Raw genomic sequence first — 19,406 nt, forward strand, 5'->3', positions numbered from 1 at the left:
CAGTCTGGCAAGCGTGCGAGCATCTCCAAGAAGGGGGCGACGGCCGCGCTCGCCGGGCACTTTCAGGGCTACGACAGGAGCCTCGCCCCCCTTCCTCGCCCCCCCTCCCCCAACCCTCGCTCCCTCTGTCATCGGTCCCGGCCTCCCGCTTCCCGCGAGGGCAGACACAACCTGCCGCCCACACCTGCCGCCACCGCCCTTACGCCGCCTCGCCGTCGCCCCCACAGCTCGGGCGTCACGCAGCTGCTGCGCCGCACGCGCATGAAGCGGGACAACGTGGTCAAGGCCGGCTCGAAGACCGCGACGCGGCTCTCCGTGCTCGGCCGCATCAAGCTCGAGCCCGGCTACAAGGCGCCGCCGGTGTTCGATGAGGTGCTGCCGCACGGCCAGGTGTTCAGCTGCACGGCCCTCTACCGCTCCCTCTTCATGGGCGAGGTCAAGGTCGGCGCGCTGTACGACTGGGACGGCCACTGCACGCTTACGCGTGCGCGCGAGTACCGCATGCGGCCATAGGCCGCCGCCTGCTGCCGGCGCGGCCGGGCACTCCGGGAATTTATTTTGAGTACTCTCGTAAACTCGTGACGCTTGTGGGGCTAGTATGTTGTTTTCTGGGGGCGTTCGGGGCGGCGGAGTATTTTTTTGTGCGCGCGGGCGGCCAGGGGCGGCCCCTGGGCGCCCTATGGCCGATTTTTTACAATCGAACACACCCGGCAACGAGGGGCACCACGTCACCGACATGTGTGAGATCGGCGGGGACCTGCAGTCCCAGCGCGATGTCCACTATGAAGTCAAGGTGCCTAGCGCCCTCACAAAGACCAGGCAGGCTGGGCAGGGCTCGGGGCGGCACACGGCGGATGCTGTGCGTCACCCTCGACCAAACCTTGCTCAAGGTTCTTGGGTGCAAAGAGCGCGGCCACAAGTCACAGGGCCCGCTCGTCCATGCGACCGGCAAGGGCTGGGTCAAAGAGCACAAGGGACAGTACTACGACGCGCTCCATGTCAAGAACGGAATCGTCAAAATTTGTCTCGTCGAAAGCCAGGGCGGCATCGCGCCGCCGACCAAGAGAATCATCCACAAATTCGCCAAAGAGGTCGGCAGCGGCCCGAGCGCCGTCGACCGCACCGACTACGGCACAGCCTCCGGCAGCGCCCGGGGCTTCGTCCAGCACCACTCGCAACAGCTCTCGCGCGCCGCCGTCTGTGGCGATGCGGGTCTTTTCTTCTCAATAAAGAAGGCTGTGAACGGCGGTCAGAGCCGGCTCGGCTCGGCGGAGCCGTCGCGCGGAGTCCAGGGCGTAGCCGGCACCACCAGAAGAAGGCCATTCGCGACGCAACAGCCGGGGCGAGCGGCCGCCTCGCGGCGGGTCCGGCGATCGCGGTGCTGTCGGTCACGCTGAGCGAGTCGATGCTCTCGAGCGTGCTCTTTCCCTTCCTGCCTTGGTTGGTGCGAGACCTCGGCGTGCCTGCGGACAGCGTGGCTCTCTACTCTGGGCTGCTCTCCTCTGCCTTCAACGTCTCCAGCCTCGCTGGCGCAGTCGTGTGGGGTCGCCTCTCCGACGTGCACGGCCGGCTGCCGGTGCTGGCTCTCGGCCTGGGCAGTAACGCAGTCTCGATGGTGCTGCTCGGCCTCTCGGCGAGCTTTCCACAGGCCGTCGCAGCGCGGCTTGTCGCCGGGTGCCTCAACGGGAACGCCGGCATCGCGCGCGCCGCCATGCGGGAGATGACCACCGAGGAGACTCGCGCGCACGGCTTTGGGCTGATGAGCCTCGCGTACGGCGTCGGCTTCTTCCTCGGCACAAACATCGGCGGGCTGCTCGCCCAGCCGGCGGAGCTGGTCCCCTCGCTGCTCGCGGGCTCGCTGCTCGACCGGTTCCCGTACCTGCTCCCGTGCGCCATCGCAACCTCTGGAGGGCTCCTCTCGCTGCTCCTCGTGCTGAGGCAGCTGCGGCTCGAGCTGCGGCAGCAGCGCACGCGGGAGAGGGGGAGGGGGCGGAGCGGCAGCCGGGCCGGCCGCACCGGGCGGGACACGGACCCGCTCGTCGAGGTCGGGGGCGCAAGTAGAGGCGAGGGAGGCGAGGGAGGCTTGAGGCGCCCCTCGCCGAGCCCAGGCCACGGCGCAGGCTCGGGCCGCGGCTCGGGCTCGTCTCGCCCGTCGGAGGGGTTCGCGCTCTGCGTCCTCGCGCAGTTCGGCCTCAACCTCGTCATCGTCGGCTTCGAAGAGGCCTACTCCCTCTTTTGCGCGAGCCGCCCCTCGGGCCTCGGGCTCGGTCCCTCCGACATCTCCGCCTCGCTCACGCCGCTCAGCCTCAGCCTGCTGCTCTGGCCGCTCGCCTTCCCGCGCCTCGAGCGGGCCATCGGCGCGGCGGCCTGCTTCCAGCAAGGCGTCTCCCTCTTCCTCCTCGCCTCCCTCGCCACCCCGCTCCTGCGCACCATCCCCGCGGGAAGGAGCCTGCTCGGCCTGCCGTCCACCGCCTGGCTCTGGCTCTTCCTGTCGGCCATCTCGCTCGCGCGCGGCGTGGGAGGCGTGCAGGCGACAACCTCGATCGCCCTCCTCCTCAACAGCCTCCTCCATACCGACCTCGGCCTCTACAATGGGCTCGCCGTCTCCGCCTCCGCCCTCGCCCGCTCCATCGCACCAGCTCTCACCGGGTGGACCATCGGCGCGCTCCACGGCTTCCGGGTCCCCTTCTACCTCATCTCGTGCACGTGCGTCGCGACCCTCGTCGTGGCCACTCGCGTCGCCGCACTCGCCTCTGCACAAAGCCGCCCGCCGCCTTTGGACTCGGCAGCGCGGGTGCCTTTGGACTCGGCCGCGCCTCCTCCGGCACGGTCCAGGACAGGGGGAGGGAGCCGCCGGCGCGTGGACCCCGAGTCGGCCAGCGCCGTCGCCAGAATCACCGCGCGCACGCGGCAGCGTTTGCTGGAGCTCCTCCGACGACATGACGGTCGCGGTAGGCGGCTCGTGCCGACGGCGGAGCCAGCGGAGCATCGTCGCATGTCTTCAGGTGTCAAGGTGTGAATCCCGATTCAGAGCACCCTCACTTTCGGAGTCCAGTCTAATGCAGGGGGGGGATTTTACGCACAGACCTTTACGTACATGTACATGTACATGTGCATGCACATGTATGAGTGGGAGCAGTCCGCATTTTAAACGGGGTCGGCGGGGGAGGCCCCACCGGCGGCTAAAAACTAAAACTGTCGGGGTCTCGCGCTCACTTCGGGTATCGCGCGCGCCGCAGTGCGGCAGCAGTGCGGGCCCCCACGACTTTTAGCCGTCTATAGGAGGAGAGACAGGTGAGCCGTGTGTACGCCAAGTCGCGAGTGTGAGCAAGGCGGCAGAGGCTTTTCTTCTCGGCGTTCACTGTGGGTTTGGGAAATCGCGCGACTGAGTCACCATCGCGCTTCGCGGCACATCGGGGCGGCCCTGAGGTTCATATTAAGACACCGACGCCCCGCGACCCGGCAGACTAGCAGCACCGCCCCTGGCCCCGCGACCGTTGCCCTCCAGGGACCAGACTACTTACTTCCCTGCGCTCGCCGCGCCTCTGTTTTTGGCAGACTCCTGCCTCCACCACGCCCGCGACGGGCGCGGTGAAGTCCGTGGCCTGTATGCACATATTCCGAAGAAACAGCGGGCAGGTGGCGGTTGGGACAGCTCACACGAATCCTTGCCGCGCTGCGCGCTCTGGCGTGGCCGCCCGTGGCAGAAGTGCTGCACCGACGCACGATCCCTCCTCGAGGTTCACTCACGCCTCGAAGGCCGCGACGAGGAACGCCATCCCAGTGAGCTGCGAGTGCGCGTCCTCTTTGACATCGACCCACTCCTCGGCAGTCATTCCGATTCGCCCCGCAAAGTTGTCCGACCGCGCCACGCTCTCTCCCGGAGGTCCACCAACTGTGGAGGAGTCGTCACCGCCGCAGGTGCCAGCTGGTGGCGTTGGCTCCTGTGCCTCTGGCGCGGCATCCGCCGCCATCTTCTCCTCGATCCATCGGGCGAGCGTCGACGAGCCCTGGCCGTAGCCGCCGGGAAGCGGGCGCAAATCTCGCGTCTGCCTCAGCGGCGGCGTGCCCCAGTGTGAGGGGAACCGCATGCCTCGGGCCGCTTGCTCACCGCCCTCTCCCCCCTGTTCGCCGCCACCGATGCCTTCGCTGCTCCCCACGCCCTTGTCGCCTTGAGCGCTAGCCAGCTTCACTCCCGCGGGGCAGACGCACGGGTTGCCGAACAAATCGCGACCCGAACCGCCACAGCCACGGCAGATCCCCTGTGAACGAGAGGCGGCCTCCTCGGCATCAGCTCCAGCTTCGCCGATTTCGCGCGTCGTGCTTGCTTCCCCGTCCTTCTCCACGTCCATACCCTCCGCGCCCTCCGTGCCTTCGTGATCTTCGTCGGTCCGGACGCTGCAGATGCTGACCGCCGGCCGGCCGTCCCGGGTGCTCGTCCGTTCGGTGACCGGCTGGTCAGGCGGAGTAGCCGCTCTGCCGCCAGGCGAGGTAGCTGTGCCTCCAGAGGAGGGATGCACCGCCTTTTTGAGCAGGGCTGCCGCCTTCTTGTCGAGCTTGTACGTCTCGGCGATGTACTGCAGCGTCTCGACCTCGGTCGGCGTTACCTTTCCGCCGTCCGCGGACGCCTCCAGCAGCTGGTCGACAGACGCCGCGCTCAGCTTGCCGCCGCTCGAGAGCTCCTCCGCCAGCTCGATCAGCGCTCGGTCATACTTGACGCCATCGATCTCCTGATAGCAGCCGCTGTTGCTGCCACCTGGGGTACCGCCATCGCCGCCGCCACCACCGCCATCGTCGACGTCGAGAGAGCGCTCCACCGTGCTGCCACCCGCCGCGGCGAGCCCTTTGTCCATCGCGGCCTTTGCCTTCTTGTCGAGCTTGTACGTCTCGGCGATGTACTGCAGAGTCTCGACCTCGGTCGGCGTTACCTTTCCGCCGTCCGCGGACGCCTCCAGCAGCTGGTCGACAGACGCCGCGCTCAGCTTGCCGCCGCTCGAGAGCTCCTCCGCCAGCTCGATCAGCGCTCGGTCATACTTGACGCCATCGATCTCCTGATAGTAGCCGCTGCTGCTGCCACCTGGGGTACCGCCATCGCCGCCGCCACCACCGCCATCGTCAACGTCGAGAGAGCGCTCCACCGTGCTGCCACCCGCCGCGGCGAGCCCTTTGTCCATCGCGGCCTTTGCCTTCTTGTCGAGCTTGTACGTCTCGGCGATGTACTGCAGAGTCTCGACCTCGGTCGGCGTTACCTTTCCGCCGTCCGCGGACGCCTCCAGCAGCTGGTCGACAGACGCCGCACTCAGCTTGCCGCCGCTCGAGAGCTCCCCCGCCAGCTCGATCAGCGCTCGGTCATACTTGACGCCATCGATCTCCTGATAGTAGCCCTCTTGGGCTGCATCATTGCCTCTTGCGCGCTTGCGGCTCTCCGGGGCCGGCACCTCCGGTTCGGGCGGTGCGGCCTCACTCGCCTTGGCCTCATCGAGTCGAGCTTCTAGCACTGCTTTCAGCCCGCTCGTGTCCAATCCCCGCTTCTTGAGCTCCGCCCGAAGCTGCGCCACCGTCGGCATTGGACGCACGCAAACTCTGCCGATCCGAAGTAGCAGTAAAGCAGACTTCATGAAAAGAATTTTAGCACCGCACGCACTAGAGAAATTATTTTTATCCGTTCTCATATTAAATAGCTTCAATGCAGTCCGCCTTCGGGTATGTTCGTATGAGCCACTTATGAAAATCTTTTTTCAAGCGTGCTCAACCACGCTCCACGGCGGGCGCGTTCGCGAGAATCGCGACGCCTTTTCTACTCGAGTACTCGAGTAGTTATTCCGTCCTCATCCGTTGGTCCAGGGTTCGGGCTCCTAGCCGGATAGATAGGGGGTCGTGTCAAGCTCAAGCGTCAAGGTCTGAGTACCGCCGCCAAAATGCCTCCTCCCACAAGTGCTCCAAGTGCGAGGCCATGTCCCCACGCCGCTCTCGGCGATTCCAGCGAGTGTGCTGGAGGGTCCGGGGCTCACACAAAAGCACAACCCCGGGCCCGAAATCGCACGACAGCCGGGGCTCACCGCAAGCACAAGAGCCCGGAGCCGTTCCGATAATAATCTTCAGATACCACTGCCTCTCGCAGCTACTCGAATCCGCCTTTTCCCGGCCGCGGTCGCCGCCCAGCCCGCCGGCGCAGATGCGAAAATAATCAATTTTTTCTTTTCTCGAACGGTCTACACTCTACAGAGACTCGTTTGGCCATGCTCGGCCCTGGGGGCGCAGTAAGCGGTAGCGGTAGGGGACCCGACCGTGTGAAGCGGTAGCGGTAATCCGGCGCTCAGCAAGCTCGAGTTGACGCCCGGCTCGTCCGTCTTGCTTCGTCGCAAGATGAGCAGCGGCGCGTCTGAGCTCTTGAACTCTGACGACCTCGTCGAGATTTGGCTCTACAAGCTTCCCCAAGCTGGAGGAGCTCGAGGCGTAGCGTTATTTTCTTTTTTCGGCCAGCCCAGGAATATTCTATTTCCCTCGCAAACGTGAAAGTCGACTAGGCCGGCTGCACCCATAAACTGAGTGGGGTCTAGCGGTAGCGGTGTCTTATCAACCTAGGAATATTTGTGGGGTCGCAGCCGACAATGTGTGTGTGTACTTAGACTGGATCCCTATGCCTCGCACGCCAGCCGCTCCAAGCGAGCCACCACGGGTGCTGTCGCTGTTCATCGAGCTGCCTCGTGGTGCGGTCAAACACGGCTACTCCTTTCAGCATGCGGCCAAGGTGCCGGCGCCATACCTCGTGTACGGCACGCAGCCCGCCATCGGCAGGATTGCGGCCGCGCGAGCTGCTGCGGGCCTGCTGACAGAACTGCGCGAGATTGACATCGGTGGGCTCAGGAACCTCTCTGCCGCGTCGCTGGGAGTGTCTCCGGCGGCGTTGGAGCTGGCCGCCCGGTCCGCGCCCACCCGACTCCCACCTCGCCCTCTCCCACCGCCCTCTGAGCCAGTCTCCATGACGCGCGCGCGTGCTCTCCCGCAGCCGCTCGGTCGACGCGACACACTGCCCCTCGTGGGAGCTCGTCCTGATCTGGCTCTCCAAGCTGCCGCTCCTCGCGACGGCGATGCGCGCTGAGCCAGCGCTGCCCCGGTGGGCGTGGGTCGACGTCGGTCTGACACCCACCGGCCGGCCAGCGGCCAGAGAGCTCCCGCTGACGCCTCCAGCCCCGATCGCCGGCCAGGCTTCAACGTCTACCGCGTGCTGCGCAGGAGGCCGCCGCCCGCGCCATGGACTCGCTTCTGGCCACGCGGCGGGGGCGTCGCCGTCGCCCGCAACCAGGGCGGCTGCCACAACGAGTTGCGGCGCACCAACTTTAGCGCCTGCATCATCGGCACCTTTTTCTACGGCGAGAGCGCCGCCCTCCTACGCCTGGCGCAGCTGTTCTTTGCGCGCGCGCGCCGCTACGTCTTGCGGATGGCCTCGCCCGGCTACGCCGGCCCCAAGCTGCTGTGCGCCGACCAGGACGTGCTCGAGGAGGCGGTGGCGCACGAGCCGTCCTTGGTCGAGGAGTTCCAGGTCTCGCAGCGCGAGTTCTTCGGCTGGGGCTGGGCGCCGCCCGACAAGCAAAGCGACAACGAGACGCGACCTAGTCGGAGAGGGGAGTGTGCAGCGCAGGATCATGCTCCTGGAAAAGTGATGTGCCAGCAAAGCCATTTGCTTCTCCGCGCCCGTCGCCACGCCAAGCTGTCAAAGACATAAATAAATAAATAAAACGGGCAAACTCTGAGACGAGATGGGATTTAAAGAAAGAAAGAAAACAGACAACCCAAGGGAGATGGGGGAGGAGGACGGCACGCCGCCACCACACAGGGATTTTAAGGAGAGGTGTGTGGTGCGCTAGCCGTCGCCCACCCTAGGGAGTCTGCCTCTTCCTATCTCTCTTCGCAGTCTCTCGCCGATTCTCGCTGCAACCTTCATTGATTGATTGACTGATGGGAAGGCGAAACACAGTCCGACCAACGACTGGGACACCAACATGCCACCTCGCGGCCGTCCCACTCTCGTCGGTCTCTCCCTTGTCACTTCCTCCTCTGTCGCGTCGTTCTCTTCTGCCTCGTCCTGCGACGCCGCCGCCTGCCGGTCCCTTGTTCTCGCGGCTTCTTTCGCCTTGCGCAACTCCGTCCTCCTCCGCGGCGTATCCTGGCCCCTCGAGTCTATCAAGCTCCCCTCGCGCAAGGACCACATTTCTGACTCCCACTCCGATCATTTGCCTACACGTCATGTTGTTGCTCAGGTCCACTCTCTCTCTCTTCGAACACTCGTGCCTCTACGGATGATGCCGGCGCTGGGGTCCCCTTCGGATGCATCGTGACATCTGACAACTGAATTTCCACTGGTTCGTCCTCCTCTGAGCTCTGAGTCATCTTCCCCGTCCTCCTTCCGCTCGGCCCTTCGCTCGGTACGTTCGGTGTGGCTCACCCTCCATGCCGTGAACAGGCGCTTTATCCACCCTATATTCTTCTCTCGTTCCTCTGCCCGTGCCTTGGTCTTGTCGTTGTTTCGCACCCATGTCTGTATGGCAATCGAGGCTGCCTTCCCCACTGCCTGTAGTTCACTCGTCACCTCTCCCGCGAGCTCCCTTCTCTTTCTTTCGGGTATGGAGTCCGTGAGTGTTGGTAGCGTTCTGAGGATTTAGGGGACTAATTTAGGGCTGCTGCCGTTTATTGCGGGCCCGCGCCCTCTCAACGGAAAGTAAGGAGAAAACGCCGCGCGGGCCCAAGCCTCCCTTCAGGCATCATCCGTAGAGGCACGAGTGTTCGAAGGGAGAGTGGACCTGAGCAACAACATGACCTGTAGGCAAATGCTCGGAGTGGGAGTCAGAAATGTGGTCCTTGCGCGAGGGGAGCTCGATAGACTCGAGGGGCCAGGATACGCCGCGAGGAGGACGGAGTTGCGCCGACAGGCGAAAGAAGCCGCGAGAACAAGGGACCGGCAGGCGGCGGCGCCGCAGGACGAGACAGAAGAGAACGACGCGACAGAGGAGGAAGTGACAAGGGAGAGAGCGACGAGAGTGGGACGGCCGCGAGGTGGCACGAAGGTTGAAGCGAGAATCGGAGAGAGACTGCGAAGAGAGATAGGAAGAGGCAGACTCCCTAGGGTAGGCGACGGCTAGCGCATCACACTCCTCTCCTTAAAATCCCTGTGTGGTGGCGGCGTGCCGTTCTCCCATCCCTCCCTTGGGTTGTCTGTTTTCTTTCTTTTAGGCCGCGACAGAGGAGGAAACGACAGGAGGGAGAGCGACGAGAGTGGGACGACCGCGAGGTGGCATGAAGGTTGCAGCGAGAATCGGAGAGGGACTGCGAAGAGAGATAGGAAGAGGCAGACGACCAAGGGCAGGAAGGGTGCCCACAGGACCCGAAAAAAAATGGGCCATCGGGGTCGTCGATCACGTCGGCAACGGAGACGGGGTTGACGTCGATGAAGCTCGACGTCTCAGACGTCTCAGACTTGACGGAGGGGAAGCCATACTGGATGGCGGCCACTCGGGCGACGCTCGCGAGGTAGACGAGCGCCGCAGCGGGCCGCATCAGCGAGAGAGAGAGAGAGCGACTCAAGGAGAGCTTGTAAGCGTAACACGAAAAGAAGGAAATATCGACAACACCTCAAGGGACTAACACGATCCTGCAAAAGGGAGCGCGAATGCACTAAGGTGGCTACGCCTCATCCTACAAAAGGGAGCGTAGAGGGGTGAGTCCTGCAGAGGAGGTGTGAAGACGCGAAGCGTGGGTTATGAACAGACGAGAAGGCCAGTGCGCGCTATGAACAGAGTGAGTGTGCTGCTGCTGGGCGCTGGGAGTGAGAGGATGAGAAAGTGCCCGGGAACACATACAGAGAGGGACGAGTGCACGCATTGGGCATCAGAGAGCCATAAGTGTCTGTTGCTGTTTGGCTTGAGCCAAGCAGGCACACCCGCGCGCGAGTGATTAGGCCAGGCCCGAAGCCTGACTCAAGCCAAGGTGGAGCACAGGGACAGGGACACTGTACTCACGTACTGACATCCCGCCCCGCGCCAGGGGCGGTGGCGCGCGCCGCGCCGGGACACTTTGGACCCGCAGCCTGGCATACGCCAGGCCACAGATCCGCCGGCAGAGCCTTATTTCTGCATCCGCGATCCGCGCCGGCTCTCAGGAGAGATCCGGCGCGGTGCTGACCGCGTCCTCGCAGGCCACCGAGTTCACGATGGTGTCCGGAGGGAAACGGTGCAGCTGCGGCATGTGTGTCGCAGTGCGGCATGCCGCAGTGCGTCACGCGGCGCTCCTGCAGCAGCGCGCGCGCGGTGGTGAGGAGGGAGCAAGCCCTTGAGCTGTTGGCGTAGTCCATCGCCCGCGCACGCGCGCCGGCCTTGAGGTGGTTCCACCAACAACTGGCCCAGGGGTTGAGACCCTGCGGCGTTCACGCACGGACCCGCCTCGGTATGCGTATGGCTAACCTGGGTCGCCTTGGACGTGTACCTGTGGCCTGGGGGGGGGGGGGGGGTAGTGGGGAGGGTGGCCGGGATGGGGGCGGTGATGAGGGGGGCAGCCAAGTTCCCTAGCCAGTCCTGGCGAGGCCCGGCGAAGAAGTGCCCGAGGTGAGGGAACCCATCAGGCGCCGGGCACGCGCGCAGGGCGGAGAAGGGGGAGAGGGGCAGATGCTGTGTGGGCCACAGGTAGGGGTGGGTGCCGCGCCTCCGAAGGAGGGGGAGGGACCGTGTCGCGAAAGCCCTGCCGGGGACACGGGCGCATGCAGGGAGAGGTAGGGGGGAGGAGGGGAGGAGAGGGGGGGGGAGTAGGTCGGAACCCTACTGCACTGCCTGGAGGTCAGCCCCACGAGGGGGTCAGCCCTGCAGTCTCGCAAGTAGTGAGGCGACAGGAGAGGGGAGGAGGGAGGAGGGTCAAGGCGCAGGAGGGGCGGCGGCGGACACGCCGATGGTGTCGAGGCGGAGGGCATATGGGAGGGCATATGGGAAAGATCAGGCGGCGCAGGGCGAGCCCGCGCCTCAGACGAGGGCGGGTCGCCTTGGACGTGTACCTGTGGCCTGGGGGGGGGGGGGGGGGTAATGGGGAGGGTGGCCCGGATGGGGGCGGTGATTAGGGGGGCAGCCAAATTCCCTAACCAGTCCTGGGGAGGCCCGGCGAAGAAGTGCCCGAGGTGAGGGAACCCATCAGGCGCCGGGCACGCGCGCAGGGCGGAGAAGGGGGAGAGGGGCAGATGCTGTGTGGGCCACAGGTAGGGGTGGGTGCCGCGCCTCCGAAGGAGGGGGAGGGACCGTGTCGCGAAAGCCCTGCCGGGGACACGGGAGAGGAGGCCCGAAGTGAGGTAGCGCCCGGTCGGGAGGGTGGCCGGGATGTGGGCAGTGGGGAGGGAAGAGAAGTCGGCTCGGCTGCGGTGGAAACACAGCACCATTGATCACAACGGAAGGAAGACAGGGGAGGAGGAGGGGGCGGAGGACGGCGGTCGACGGCGCTGCAGATGGCGGGGCTGATGGGGGTGCTGATGGCGCGCGGCGGTGTGCGGAGGGCAGCGGCGCGGCGCCGCGGTGTGCGGAGGACGGGAGCTACTCGCGCCGATGGCGAGCGGGGAAGGAGGGGCGGTGGAGGCGAGGCTGGGGAGAGCCGGGTCAGACGCTGACGGGGGTTGAAGGGTAGGGCAGGCTGGTGCCCGGGGAGAGCGGTGAGGAGGGATTGCTGGGCTGGCGCACATGCTGGTGGACGCTGCGTCCGCTCACGGCGCCGCGAGGAGCAGGGACGGCGCAGGGTGGTGAGCCTGCGGGGACCGACAGTGTCCCGAGAGCCTGCGGGGGCCGTCGCAGGGGAGGAGGGCCCGAGTGAGACAGGGCATGCTTCACGAAAGCGAGGGCAGCGGCGGAGTGGTGGGGCTGTGAGAGGCGGGCGCGTCTGCTACATTTGCGCGAGCGGTCGGCGCAAAAACCTGTGGCCTGACCTCGGCTGTAGACCGGCGGACGCGCAGAGTGCTGATGCAGGAAGGGCAGAGCACGCCTGAGGGAGAGCTGGGATGCGGCAGGTAGCACCAGGCGAGAGCCCGCCGGCTTTTTGCAAAAACAAAGAAAACGCGGCTCGGCCTAGTGAGTTAAATCGCGGGAAAGACATACAAGTTAAAAGCGGAGGGAAGCTGTAAGCCGGTAAAAGAGAAAGAGGCACGAGAAAAAGCGAGTGACAATACTCGGCGATCCCCATCTCGAACGTATCACTGTTCGCTCACGGTAGGGTGCCCACAGGACCCAAAAGAAAATAGCTTTCCGGCTCAAAAAGGGACGCACGAGGCAAATCTGATGTTGGCCAGTTCCAATAGGAGAGAGGCCTCTTCCGTTGGGGGACCGAGTACATAGGAAACGAGGGTTCCCCGCGTTTGTCACGCGCGAGCGCGAGCGTGACACTGCACTTGGCGCCGAGCGCCCGCGGCTCAGACCTTGTGCAGGCCACCCCTCGGTGGTCACGCCGGTCCGGACCGATGGCGCTCGGTGTGGAGCAAGCAAGACCCCCCCCCCCCCCCATCGGCGCGCGCTCGCCATTCCAACGGCCGCCAGGAGCACCAAGAGGACTCCTCATGGCTGTGACCAAGTGGGATTCGACCGCGGGTTTACGCAAGGGCCCTCCCTGTGGGGGGGCCCGTGAACATCTTTAGCTTGTGAGCCAGGAAAAGGGTTGCAATTCACACCTCGCACCGAGGACCGAGCCCTCCCCCGCATGGTCCGCGCCGGTATCATTCAAACTCTTTGCGCTTCCGCCGTACCCGCGCGCCATTAGCGCCCTCCTCGCCCAGCGCATTGCTTAGTGGTGCGCTCGCCTCCCTCCCTCCTGTGCGACGCTCACTCGAGCGCGTTGTCTGTCTTGGCGCGCGCGCAGCGCGCGAAGTCCGAAGAGGCGGTGTGAAGAGGGGGGTCGTGTCCGGTGTGAAGGGTACCCACCAGGGTATATCAGCGTATCCTCTAGGGGCCCAATGCGGGTCCTCTCAAGAGGGTATCAGGGTATAGCCCTGGGGTATGATCTGGGATACGATGATACTATACCAAGCTGAAGTACCGAATCCAGGAGAATCGTGCTTTCAGTGGGGTTGTTTGGGTTGGGTTGGTTGGGGGTTGGGTTGTTCCGGTAAGGGCGTCTACGCCCTTAGTTCCGGGTGAGGTTGGGTCGTCGGCGCGAAGGGTGAGGTCTCGACCGCCGTCGCTCACGTCAGCGGACGGCCACCATCGGTGTTTTTGGCTTCGCCACCGTCCAAGGCGTGCGCCATGCGCTCGCCGGCATCGAGCGAGCACGCCTGTCCGACGAGCGGCTTGCTGTGTGGACGCCTTCTTGTGGCTCTCGCCGAGAGCGTTTTGCGTCCCGGCGGGTGGGAGAACATCTACTCATCATCACGGAGTGAGCCGGAAAAAGCGACATAATCGGACGGTGCCGAACCGTGATCGAGTACTGTGATCTGTGATCTGTGAGGGTCCGCCCGCAGGCGCATTTTGTATACCGAGGCGGTGCCCGGTGCGCGGTGCCGAGCGCAGGCAGAGCCCACAGGTCGGACCTTAAGACAGCATTGTAGATCCCTGGGCGAGGGTGATGGCGTCCCCGTCGGGAAGGGCTGAAGGCGGGGGAGACCAACCCGATCTCTCCGGCGTCCCGGGAGCGTGATTGACACCTCCCCCCGTGCCAACCAACAGCCGAGTACTGTACTTTACAACGCACTTACGCGGTCGCGGGTCGGGTCCAACCCGTGAGGGCGGGTTTTGTCGAATCGGCCGGTGCAACCTAGGTGCAACCGTGATCGGTACTACGTAGCGAGCCCGACTTTTGTTTGTGAGCGCCAAAAGGAAAATGCAAAAAAACTTGTCCGCTCCTCTGGAGCGCTCGATGAGCTCTGTGGCTGTGCTCAGTCATGGTTGCAGATGCCACGTTGCCAGAGGAAGGAGCATCCTCCACACTCACCGGCATGGATGTTCCGTTCCTTCAGCCATCGGCTCGTCCTTGAGCGCAGAAACTTCACACGCGTCCCGGCAGCTGGGCAACAGATCGATTCACGAGCCTCATCGAGGTTGTTGGCACTTCGCACGTCACGACCATCGACTTCAAGTACCTCGTCGCCATGTTTGATGATTGCCTCAAGGTTGTGTGCTTCGCCAGATGCCTCATTTTTCAGTTCTGCGTTCCAGTCGCGTCCGGATTCTCGTGAAACACCTCCCCGCAATGCGCACACGAATTCGACAAAGAGAGGAGTCGCAGGCTGAGTGGTCACTTTCCACATTCGTTTGTGGTGAGACCACTGAAGCTGGGGCCGTTTCCCGTCACCTACTGGGTGATGCAGGTTGTGAATGTAGTAAACTTCCTCCCATGGTCCAAAGCGCCGCTCGCCAATCTGGACGTTGATTTCGAAAGTGTCGTCGGGAATGCTAGCCTCCTTGCTGACGGAGCAAAAGCAGCCAATGTCCGTTAGCGCCGGGCAACCATCGTAGACAGCTTGGTACGACTGATAGGTCAGCTTATCGCAACCATTCAGCCAGAGCTTCTTGAGCATGCTGCAATTCTGTGCAATCAGGGCCACGGTCTCGTCTGTGATGTCGGGGTTGAATGTCAGGCCAAGGTGCTGCAGGTGCGAGCCGCATCGTTGCACGAGCTCAGCAACAACAGCGTGGTCAACTGGCGTGTGCGAGAAACTTGCGACGCATACGAATCGCACACTCGATATGATGTGCATGAGCTCCTCTCGCGTGAGCGCACATCTAACGAAAAGGTGTCGTATGTTGTCAAACCGTTTCTGCGACGTCAGTAAGATGGTCCCAAATTCGGGCCGGGACGTCATCTCCAGCTTCACAAGACTGGACTTGTAAAACAGAACAGTCGAGTTGATGTTGGCGAAGGTCAGGGCGTATGTGAGGGCCATCCCGTTGTAGCACCGTTTCAGATACATGCTCCAAGCTCGGGAGTCAGGATTTATCAGTTCGCCCCCAACCTCCCCGTGTCTGACGTCGTTGGCTCAAACTCCCAACGCCGCACAAGCATCTTTGCGCCGATCTCCATTGCGACCAAGCGCACGCTCCTCTCTTCATCACTCTCAGCGTCGAGTAGGCTGAGTATTTCGAGTATGACCGAGTGGCGCACGTCCGAGGTTTGCAGATGTCCGTGTTCAAGGGCGTAGAGGATCTTGACTAGTAGCGCGTTGCGTGATGCCATTGGCAGCACCACCTCGCCGAGCGTCGACAGTAAATTCAGCACCTCAAGCCCAGACAGACCCGCCAGCGTGTCGGCGCAAAGCTGCTGCAAGGTGAGCGGCTCGTTCAGACGGCTCATATATTTATTCAGAAGCGCGTGTCGACCGTGTCACGAGCTCACGACCGACCTGACCCGACCGCGTCATTTGTCAGGACAAGTATGAGAAGTAGACCCTCCCACTATCCGCTTCATACGCGACCGTTACGTGCGAATTCCAAAAGAATATATCACTGCAGTGTTCGGCACTACCTGCAATTGACCCTATTCTGACTCCGCAAAAGAAATCTGCCGCTGTCATCCGGCGCGACGAGGCGATAGTGTACATGAGCCTGGCAGCATCTCCCAAGAAGAAGGGGCCACGGCGACGAGGCCCCCGGCGATCCAAGCGGATCAATGAGACGAGCCTGCAGCCCAGCCACGAGCCTCAAGCTCCATGCCCAAAGCGCACACGCACTACGTCGCCGCTGCCTCCGCCCTCCGCCGTCTCGCTGCCTCCGCCGCGCCAGCCGTTGCCGCCGCATCGGCTTATCCTCGCCCCGATGGTCGGCGGCAGCGAGCTGGCCTTCCGGCTCCTCGCTCGGCGGCACGGCGCGCAGCTATGCTACACGCCGATGATCCGGTCCGAGGAGTTTGCCGTCCCACTGCTGGAGCGCCACGCCGACGACTGCCCGCTGGTCGCCCACTTTTCGGGCAACGACCCGCAGACGCTGCTCGACGCTGCAAGGCAGGCCGAGCGCTGCCGCGGCGTGGTGGCGGTCGACCTCAACCTCGGCTGCCCTCAGCGCGCCGCGCGGAGCGGCAGGTTTGGTGCCTTTCTGTGCGACGCCGCGGACCGCGCGCTGCTGCTCCGGATCGTGAGCACGCTGTCGCGCTCGCTGTGTGTGCCGCTCTTTTGCAAGGCAGAGGATTCTCAGCCGCAGCCCTCGCCGCCTCACCCACACCCGCTCCCCGACCGCCGCTTCGCCGCCGTTCCCCCGCGTCTCACACAGATCCGGCTGCTCGACGAGATCGACGAGACGCTCGCCTTCGCGCAGCAGCTGCAGGACGCGGGCTGCGCGCTGCTCGCCGTGCACGGACGCTACCGCGGCTCTCCGATGCGCCGGCGGGACGGGCCGGCGCACCTCGACCAGGTCGCCCTCATCAAGCAGAGGCTCTCCGTCCCGGTCGTCACGAATGGCAACGTGCGCAGCGGCGCGGAGCTAGTCGATTCACTGCTGCTCACGGGAGCAGACGGGGCGATGACGGCGGAGGGGGCGCTCGACGACCCGGCCATCTTCGCGAAGGCCATCGCGCACGCGCACGCGGAGCGGTCGCGGCTGGCGGCGGAGCGGAGGCGCGCAAAGGCGCTCAAGGCGCAGAGGCGCGACGGGAGGCACCTGACGGAGGAGGAGGCGGCGGTGGTCAGAGGCCGGAAAGCCGCAAAGGCCACTCTCGCCCAGATCAAGGCGATCTCGTCCGCCTTGCCACCGCCGCCCAGCGCCGCGCCGCCGCCACCGTTCGCGCTTGCCGAGCACTACATCGGACTGGTGGAGGAGCACCCGCCGCCCGGTGGTGCAGCCGCGCTGCTCTCGCACGCCGTCTTCCACCTGAGGCGGCTGTGCCGCACCCCGCTGGCAGAGTTTGGGCTCCTCGCCGACCTCGAGGCATGCAAGAGCCTCGCAGCGTGTGCGGACGTGATCCAGCGGTGCCGCGCGTTTGCTGAGGGCTCGGAGGCGTTCCAGGGGCGGCGCCGCCCGCCGTCGTATTGGCGGAGGCAGCAGCGGCGGAAAAAGATGTGATCGGTATTTTCGTGTTGCAGTATCCGTGAGTGTGTCATATCAAAACCGCGCCCGACGGAAAGGCGCCGACCCGTAACACACTGTAGCTGTGGGACCTTTGCACACGAGCTGACAGAACCCTCCGCAAAACGAACCCGTCACCACTCGCACGGCTGGTAGTCCTTCACGAAGCGGCCGTACACGGGCGGCTCGCCGTTGGCCGCCGAGAGGATCGGGTCGAGGATGCGCGCCGCGGCGTCAACCTCGTCGAGCGGCGTCTGGAAGTGGTGCTTCTCGGCCGTGCGCGCCGCACGCTGCAGCGGGTTCTCGTCGTTGATCCAGCCGGTGTCGATCGAGTTCATGTAGACGCCGTTCGCGGCGAGCTCCTCGGCGCAGGTTCGCGTCATCATGTTGAGCGCCGCCTTGGCCATGTTGGTGTGCGGGTGGTTGGCCGTCTTGTACCGGTAAAACTTGCCCTCCATCGCAGACACGTTGACGACCTGCCGCGCGGCGACGGGCGAGCGCTGCAACAGCGCGCGGAGCCGGCTGTTGAGGATGAAGGGCGCGAGGGTGTTGATTGCGAGCACCTATCCCCACGCCAGGCCGTCGGGTGCAGACGCGCGAGGCACCGCCCGCCCGGCGGCGGGAGCGCGCCTCCGCCACCTCGCCGGTTCGCACCTGCCCCAAGCGGAGCAGCCAGCTGTTGGTCGTCCGCAGGTCCAGCTGCTGCCCATTCACGTCGTGCGCCCCCGCCGGAAACAGCGCCGCCGCCTCCTCCCCGCCCGCCTCACCCGCCTCGCCCGCCTCTCCCCCGTCCGCCGGCGCGCCCCAGACAGGGAGCTGCGACCAGAGCGCCGATGGGACGGCCGCTGCCGGCGCGGCCGAGCCAGCGCCGTCGGCGGGCGCGCCGACTAGCCGGCCTCCCTGCGGCACGCCTTGCGACAGCTCGCCCTGCGAGCGCTGCGGCGGCGCCGCCAGCGGCGCGAGTAGCTGCTTCGAGGCGGGCGCAGCGAGGGCGGCGGCGGCGCCAAAGCAAGCTTCGTGGAGGGCCAGGCAGCGGCGGTGGTCGGCGGGAGCCTCGTGCGGCGCCAGCTCCTTCTCGATCAGGTGGCGGTAGTACTGCGCCGGCCTGCGGATTGTCTGGCACGCGTTGTTGACGATGTCGGACAGGTGCGCCTCGGTGGCGTCCAGAAAGTCGCAAAAGCGCTCGAGCGCCTCGAGGTCGCGCAAGTCGAGCCCGAAGATCTGCAGGTTGGCCGACCAGCGGTCAAAGTCGGGCAGCGCCGCGAAGCGCGCCGCCGCATCCACCGGGAAGCGGGTCGTCGCCAGGACGCGCGCGCCGCACCGCAGCAGCTTGAGCGCCGCCTGAAAGCCAATCTTGACGCGCGCGCCAGTGAGCAGCACGACGCGGCCTCGCAGGTCGGCGGTCTGCAGCCGCTTCGCCTCGTTGAGCGCCGCGCAGCCGGGGCAGAGGGAGCCGTACAGGTGGTGCAGCCGCCGGTACCGCACTTTGCAGATGTAGCACGCGCGGAGATGGAGCAGCTCGCCCTCCCCGTCCGCCTCGCCGCGGCCGCGCGCGAGGAGGCCCGCCTCGGTCGATCCTCGGTCGGATGCACCCTCTTCGGTCGCCTCTTCCGCGCCCGCCTCGCGGAGGCGCGCCTCTGGCTCGCCGCTTCCGCTCGCCTCGCCTGGCGGTGGCAGCGCGAGCGGCGCTGTGCTGTCGCCGCCGGTCTGGCGGTGCTCGAGGAGCAGCCCATCCACCATCCCGACGGCGCCGTCGGGCACGCGCGGGGCATCGGCCGACTCCAGCGCGCCGAGCATCTCGAGCCGCTCGCGGCGCATCCGCGTCTTGTCTGTTGCGGCCCGATCGAGTGCCTTTTGCTGCTGCTCACGCCGGTGGCGCTCGCGCTGCTTCTCCTTGCCTGCTCGTATCTTGTCGATCCTGCTCGCGCCCGTCGTCGACCGAAAGTCCTCGATGAGAGGCAGTAGCGCCAGCCGCAATGGCTTGAGTCGAGGCGTGTAGAAGGCCTCGGACGGCTTGGCAGCGGCATCTCCCTCAGCGGCGGTGCACAGCCGCCGGAGCACACCGATGCACGCGGCCAGCTCGTCGTCGGTGATGATGGCCTCGCTGCCGTCCGTCGAGGCGGACACTGTAGATGTGGCGGCCAGCATGCAGCGGCGGCGGTCGATGGGCTGTGCTACACGCCCTGTGCTGCAGTGCGGGGCGCGTGGTGGCGGCGGTGGGCCTACTGATTTTTTTGTTCACCCTTGGGGCCCCCTGTGTGCGGGGCGGGCCCCTGCCCAGGGACGACGGCAAGAAACCCAAGGGTGAACTTTTTTTGGAGTCGAGAGACCAGTGTCGAGAGCCCCCCCCCCCCCCCCCCATGTGTGTGTGTGTGTGTGTGCGTGTGTGTGTGTGTGTGTGTG

The 19,406-nt window shown here is 65.2% G+C and overlaps 4 protein-coding genes across 4 annotated transcripts in view; 2 read left to right on the forward strand and 2 right to left on the reverse strand.

Annotated features, from left to right (window-relative positions):
• Nucleotides 1-679: 679 nt before the first annotated feature.
• Nucleotides 680-3,019, forward strand: EMIHUDRAFT_212587 (hypothetical protein; the record flags this gene model as incomplete). The annotated part of the gene is made up of 3 exons (XM_005765871.1): nt 680-859; nt 927-1,212; nt 1,293-3,019. 3 exons carry the CDS (start codon nt 680-682, stop codon nt 3,017-3,019), a joined length of 2,193 nt encoding a protein of 730 aa, XP_005765928.1.
• Nucleotides 3,020-14,148: 11,129 nt separating this feature from the next.
• EMIHUDRAFT_212592 (hypothetical protein) lies at nt 14,149-14,920 on the reverse strand (the record flags this gene model as incomplete). Its single annotated transcript, XM_005765872.1, has 3 exons — nt 14,149-14,190; nt 14,336-14,690; nt 14,763-14,920. 3 exons carry the CDS (start codon nt 14,918-14,920, stop codon nt 14,149-14,151), a joined length of 555 nt encoding a protein of 184 aa, XP_005765929.1.
• Nucleotides 14,921-15,749: 829 nt separating this feature from the next.
• EMIHUDRAFT_48076 (hypothetical protein) lies at nt 15,750-16,040 on the forward strand (the record flags this gene model as incomplete). The annotated part of the gene is made up of 1 exon (XM_005765873.1): nt 15,750-16,040. A coding segment is annotated over one exon (291 nt), but the record flags the coding sequence as incomplete, so codon positions are not given.
• A 260-nt stretch (nt 16,041-16,300) lies between these two features.
• EMIHUDRAFT_103805 (hypothetical protein) overlaps nt 16,301-19,406 on the reverse strand; it is a gene marked incomplete at both ends in the record, with an annotated part of 4,594 nt that continues 1,488 nt past the window's right edge. The window contains 3 exons of the mRNA XM_005765874.1: nt 16,301-16,598; nt 17,142-17,566; nt 17,658-19,191. Of these exons, the coding sequence (XP_005765931.1) occupies nt 16,301-16,598; nt 17,142-17,566; nt 17,658-19,191 (2,257 nt within the window). The remainder of the gene's footprint in view (nt 16,599-17,141; nt 17,567-17,657; nt 19,192-19,406) is intronic.

This window comes from Emiliania huxleyi (assembly GCF_000372725.1).
Source record: "Emiliania huxleyi CCMP1516 unplaced genomic scaffold EMIHUscaffold_53, whole genome shotgun sequence".
Lineage (NCBI taxonomy): Eukaryota > Haptophyta > Isochrysidales > Noelaerhabdaceae > Emiliania > Emiliania huxleyi.